Raw genomic sequence first — 6,554 nt, 5'->3', positions numbered from 1 at the left:
GTTCCCCAAGAACTATTGGGATAAAAAGGGGCGTTGTAAGAAAGTATATAGATGTGACTCCATGAAACCAACAAAGCCCGAATGAACAGTAGTCATTTGATCAAGAGCAAGGCAAAGAATTCTTTCCTTTATATTATAGGCGATTTTTACAACAGAACTATATTAAAAAAAAAAAAAAAAATCACAAGAATTTTTATATTTATTAGCTAACCAAAAATAACAATTGCTTGGTGTGAATAGTTTCTCATACACCCAATAGTTCAGACACTTCTTATTTTGGCCATGAGTATGTTAGGAGATTGAAGATTACAGTTTCTTCATTTTATAAAGTTACATCTCTTTTGTGGGATTTTAAATATGTGAGCCAAAGAAAGACAAGACAACAGAAAGTTAACGAAATACCAACTATTCGTTTCCTTGTCATCTGTTTAAATAATTCCAAATGTATCTCAGAAACTTATACATAACTTTATTTCTATTCTCCTTGACTTGTAGAACTTGGTAGTTTGACCAGAGAGAAATTTAACTCGATGGACCCGATTTCGCTCGATGACAATTTCCACAAAGGCAGTATTATCCACGTAGATTCTAGAACATTATTATTAACCCTTTTTGTTTACTTTCTTAAACACGCAAGGCACGAGTCACCCAGCCATCGACTGTTTCAATCCTAAACACTTTTCTGCCAAAGACAAGCAAACAAACAAACACATAAACGAAAGAAAAAAACACAAACCTTTGATGCAATATTTCACAATCACAAATCTATTTGGCGGGTTCTAAATCACTCTCAGTGAAATAAAACTTCTTTTCCCAGTGACTCTCTACGACTCGCTGATTGGGAACTACTAATCTAGAGATCACAGAGAACGGAAACGCACGAGCTTGGATCGAGAAATGCATAAACATAACATATATATACATAGATACATGATTGTGTGTGTGAGTGGGTGTTTGTGTGTGTGTGCGCGTCCGTTTCTGCGTGTGTGTGTCCGTGTAAATGAGTGTCTCCGTGCAGTGTGAATTCATGTTTTTTTGTTACTGCAAGTGCATATATTTCTCTAACTAACTTATGTGGATATCCTGGTATAGGCCTACAACACCCTCCACCAACAGATCCAGTCCAAGATACCATGTGATATTTGAATACACTACAGCCATATCAGTCATGTAACAGTGCTATAATGACTTCCCTCAGTCACTGTCACGCTTGTATTGACTTTGCTTGTCTATTTTGTATATGTTAGTTTCTTTGTTATGAAAGTTGAGTGGATGGATGAAGAGAGAGAGAGAGAGAGAGAGACAGAGACAGAGACAGACAGAGAGAGAGAGAGAGAGAGAGAGAGAGAGAGAGAGAGAGAGAGAGAGAGAGAGAGAGAGAGAGAGAGAGAGAGAGAGAGAAAGAGAGAGAAAGAAAGAATTATATATATATATATATATATATATATATATATATATATATATATATATATATATATAGAGAGAGAGAGAGAGAGAGAGAGAGAGAGAGAGAGAGAGAGAGAGAGAGAGAGAGAGACAGACAGACAGACAGACAGACAGACAGATAGACAAACAGAGCGGGATAGATAGATAAAAAGATAGATAGAGATCTTTATCTAAAATTAGGCTGCTAAAGTAAAAACAAATTGAACAAAAATATGGTCACTAAACTCCAATGAGGTTAGATCTTACCATTTATTTTTTCACCATTTATTTTTAATATAAAACAGAGAGTACATTAATAACTCACACGGATTCATGCTTTCAGAATATATGAGCTTAAGGTAATCTATAATTATATAACCACAATTACACAGATCTTAACTGGTATTGTATTCGAGAAAATATTAAAAGGAATCGATTCACCAAATTATCAAAGGATTAAACCCATTAGAGAAAAAATGACATCACTTTCGAGGTCATATTATCGACCTCAAAAGGTTTTCGATTCCAAGGTGTCTATAATTGCCTTAATTTGCTGAAGATATTGTCAGTATTTCTTTTGTCATTCCTTCTTTCTTTTTTTCTCTCTCTCTCATTCTTTCTTTCTTTTATCTATCTAAGTATCTTTTTCTCTTTCCTTCATCCCTTCTCCTCTCTTTCTCTCTCTCTCTCTTACTCCCTCTATCTTTCTATCTCTCCTCCACCCCCCTCTTTCTATTTCTATCTCATTTTCTCTCTCTTTCCCTCACCCCTCTCTCTCCCTCTCCCTCCCCCCTCCTCCCTCCTCCCTCCTCCCCCCTCCCACCTCCTCCCTCCTCCCTCCTCCCCCCTCCCCCCTCCCTCCTCCCCCCTCCCTCCTCCCTCCTCCCTCCACCCCTCCTCCCTCCTCCCTCCTCCCTCCTCCCTCCTCCCTCCTCCCTCCTCCCTCCTCCCTCCTCCCTCTCCTTCTTCAACACGTCGCCTCTCCTTCTTCAACACGTCGCCTCTCCTCACATTAACGTATCAAAAAAAAAAAGAAAAAAAAGACGCGCTATTACCTTCCTTACAGGACTTATGGGCGTCTCTTATCCAAATACCAAGGCGGTCCTGCCCAACCCCCGCCCTTAATCGACAAAATCTCATCAAATATTAAGCCTTGGGAGGTGCGGGTTCGGGCGGACAAAGAATGTGTCATGCCCGGGTATTCAGTAAGGGTTATTTTCCCTAATGCTTCTTATGGGCAATGTGTCATGCCCGGATATTCAATAAGGGTTATTTTCCCTAATGCATCTCATGGGCCGATGGTTCTTCTGGGATGAAGGGGGTTTTGCCCTTGGTATGGGCTGGAAGTGAAGTGGCGAGAATGGAGAAGGAATGATGAGATAAGGAGATAAGAAGAAATGAGAATAGAAGAAGGGAAATAATATGAAGTTAAAAAGGAGATGGAGAAGAAAAGAAAGAAAAAGGAGAAGATGATGAAGAAGAAGGTGGAGAGAAAAAAAGAAGAAACAAAAATTAATGTGACGAAAAACAGAAGAAAGAAAAAACAAATAAGGAAAAAAAACAAGAAAACAAGAAAGGAAAAGAGAAAACGAGAAAAGAAGAAGAAGAAAACGAGAAAGAAAATTGGAGAAAAATATGAACAAAACCCGGATAAAACAGAACAAACGAGATCGTTCATTTTGCTCACTCGCTCGACTATCTCTTGATAATCATTACTCGAGCGTCGACCCGATGTGGCAAAGTGGCCAGTAATTGCCTTTTGTTTTATTATCCGTTTCTTCCCTTCTCCTTCGCTTTCCCCATTCATCTTCTTCCTTCCCTCTTCTACCTTATCTCTTCCCCTCCGCTTTGCCCATCCTTCTCCCTCCCTCTTCTCTCTTCGCGTTACCTAACCTTCCCCTCTTTCGCATCCCCTCTTCTCATTCCTTTTCCTCATTTTCCTACTTTATCCTTTCCCCATCCCCATTCCACCTCCTTCTCCCTATTCTCCCACTTTATCCCTTCTTCCTTTTTATCCCACCCACCGCCCGAATCCTCCCACCCTATCCCTTTCTCATTCCCCTCTTCCCCCCCATATCCCCCCTGTTCCTTCTCTTCCCCCCATATCCCCCCTTGTTCCTTCTCTTCACCCAATACCCCCCTTTCCCAATTCTCATACCCAATCCCTCTTCCCCCTGTCCCTTCTCTTCCCCCCTGTCCCTCCTCTTCAACCATATTCCCCCTGTCCCTCCTCTTCCCCCCATATCCCCCTGTCCCTCCTCTTCCCCCTATATCCCCCTGTCCCTCCTCTTCCCCCCATATCCCCTCCTGTTCTTTCTCTTCACCCCATACCCCCCTTTCCCAATTCTGCTACCCAATCCCTTCCCCATTCCCTCTTCCCACTCTATCCTTCCTCTTCCCCTATATCTCCCCTGTCCCTTCTCTTCCCTCCATATCCCCCCTGTTCCTTCTCCTCCCCCATATTCCCCTGTCACTTCTCTTCTCTAACAGAGTATCTATCTTACCCATTACATATTTACACGCCAGTATTCTCTGCATGCCGCAGTGGGTCCCCGAGAGTGTGTATTTGCGGCCTGTGTGTACATTATTCATGGTACTAAGAAGCATAACACCGCGGCAATGTGTGTGGTCCAGGGTATAAGCACAGGGTGTACATGTGTAACGTGAGTATGGTACTGTTTGGACGCTTGTGTATGAACGTGGTGTGGAAGGCCATGTACGGACGTGTGTGGGCGTGTGTGTGAGCGTATGGTTTGTACGGACGTGTGTGTATGAGCGTATAGCTTATATGGACGTGTGTACAGGACCGCGGTGTATACGGGAGCGTATGGACCTATTTAGACGTGTATATATGAACGTGGTGTGTATGTACGTATACAGACAGGTACGGACGTGCCTGGCACCTAGTTAGATGTGTACACATGTACGTGATGTGTACGTACCTATATGGACGTATAAACACAGTGTGAAGTTTATGGGTAACAGGTACAGACTCAGGTATAGCTAGATTAGTTGATATATATATATATATATATATATATATATATATATATATATATATATATATATATATATATATATATATATATATGTATATATATAGACATATATATATATATATATATATATATATATATATATATATATATATATATATATATATATATATATATATATATGTGTGTGTGTGTGTGTGTGTGTGTGTGTGTGTGTGTGTGTGTGTGTGTGTGTGTGTGTGTGTGTGTGTGTGTGTGTGTATGTGTGTGTATGGTTGATATTTACCTGTGATATTATGATATATTATTTTTTTATAATATTATAATATTGCCTTTTTTTTATTCATGGATATATGATAGCTATTTACTATATGAAATAAAAATGATAACAACTATATTTCATGGAAGTAACATTAAACGATGGCATTCTTACGATATTTACGTTGTTTTTGGGATATCAATATGGAAGCCAAATATAGGAGAATGTAAACACAATAAACAGAAACATACAAAATGAATGAAAATACACGTAGAGAAGAGGGAAAGAAGCACATGTAACGAAACATTGCAAATTGAAAAACGCGAACAAAATCTAAAAAAAGAAAAAAACGCACTTTCATGCACCCGATATGCATGCTAAATTAACATTCTTAGCTTTATATCACGATAATATCACCATTATGCAGTCAGTCAGATAGTCAGACACGCTCATAATATCCTATCACCGTTTGTATATACTGTAGATAACAATTTTGTCATATCAAGTTTACCATCAGATTTGCTACTTATCATACATTTCTTTTATCAGATTTTAAATTCTTTTCTTTATTCTTTCTTGAAATATCTTATCTAATTTTCACTTATCTTCCGTTTTATTACATCTATAGAATTTTCTACATATTCTGCATTTTATTACATCTGAAGCATTACCCACCTATATCTTATTCTCTTTTCTTTATATCTCTATGGATATAGTGATATATTTTTTAATCTTATTTTATGATATATTTCTCTCTTATAATATTTCATACTTTTTACTTTATCTTCTTTTTAAATCATTGTATGACTTCTTTGTATTAACCTTTTTATCGTTTATTTCATACTTCATCTATCAATAGTTTCAAATTGTTTCATTCATTAGATATATTTCCATTTAACGTTTGGCAAATAGATAGATAAATACATTGTTTAAATGCAATCAGACTCAATTCCCTTTAACATATTATCTACATCTATCTCTTATTCAATAATTCACATTATCTAATTCATCACTTACTCCATTTCTTATTTATTGCATTAGCCGTTTCCATCTTTATATCGCAATCAATTTGGTCAACGGTTTCTGACTCATCGTGACCAACTGCAACCGCTGACCAATGACGATCAAGCTTTCAAAAATGTAACAGCCAATCACAGTTCATGGTCTTGTGATCTTTGTCCGCAGAGTAACCGGTTTTATCTTTCCGTAATGTTATTAATGGTATTTTTGTTATTTTTGTCATCCTGATTCATATTGATACAGAATGAATAGATATGTAGATAGATATAGATATAGATATAGGTATAGATATAAACGTAGATAAATATATATAAAAGATAGTTAGACAGATATAATTCTATTACTATTATTATTTGGACAGATATTATTTTCATTATCCTGATTCATATTGTTACAGAATAGATAGATATAGATATATGTATAGATAAATAGATATAAAGATAGTTATATAGACGTAGATAAATATATATATAAAGATAGACAGATATAATTTTATTACTATTATTATTTGGACAGATATTATTTTCATTATCCTGATTCATATTGTTACAGAATAGATAGATATATAGATAGATATAGATACAGATATAGATATATGTATAGATAAATAGATATAAAGATAGTTATATAGACGTAGATAAATAGATATAAAGATAGACAGATATAATTTTATTACTATTATTATTTGGACAGATATTATTTTCATTATCCTGATTCATATTGTTACATAATAAATAGATATATAGATAGATATAGATATAGATATACATATATAGACGTAGATAAATAGACACAAAGATAGACATAGATAAATATGAATCTGTATACATTCATGTACTGTATATGTACAAGTA

General features: G+C 36.5%; 1 protein-coding gene across 1 annotated transcript in view; it reads left to right on the top strand.

The window, feature by feature from the left end:
* The first annotated feature begins 2,706 nt into the window (after positions 1-2,706).
* LOC113813358 (ionotropic receptor 25a) overlaps positions 2,707-6,554 on the top strand; it is a 39,078-nt gene continuing 35,230 nt past the window's right edge. The window contains exons 1-3 of the mRNA XM_070128597.1: positions 2,707-2,758; positions 3,971-4,088; positions 4,411-4,422. Coding sequence (XP_069984698.1) covers positions 2,707-2,758; positions 3,971-4,088; positions 4,411-4,422 — 182 coding nt within the window. The remainder of the gene's footprint in view (positions 2,759-3,970; positions 4,089-4,410; positions 4,423-6,554) is intronic.

Source organism: Penaeus vannamei, chromosome 13 (assembly GCF_042767895.1).
Source record: "Penaeus vannamei isolate JL-2024 chromosome 13, ASM4276789v1, whole genome shotgun sequence".
Lineage (NCBI taxonomy): Eukaryota > Metazoa > Arthropoda > Malacostraca > Decapoda > Penaeidae > Penaeus > Penaeus vannamei.
The sequence above is the reverse complement of the archived record's forward strand: the minus strand, read 5'-3'. Positions and strand labels throughout refer to the sequence as shown.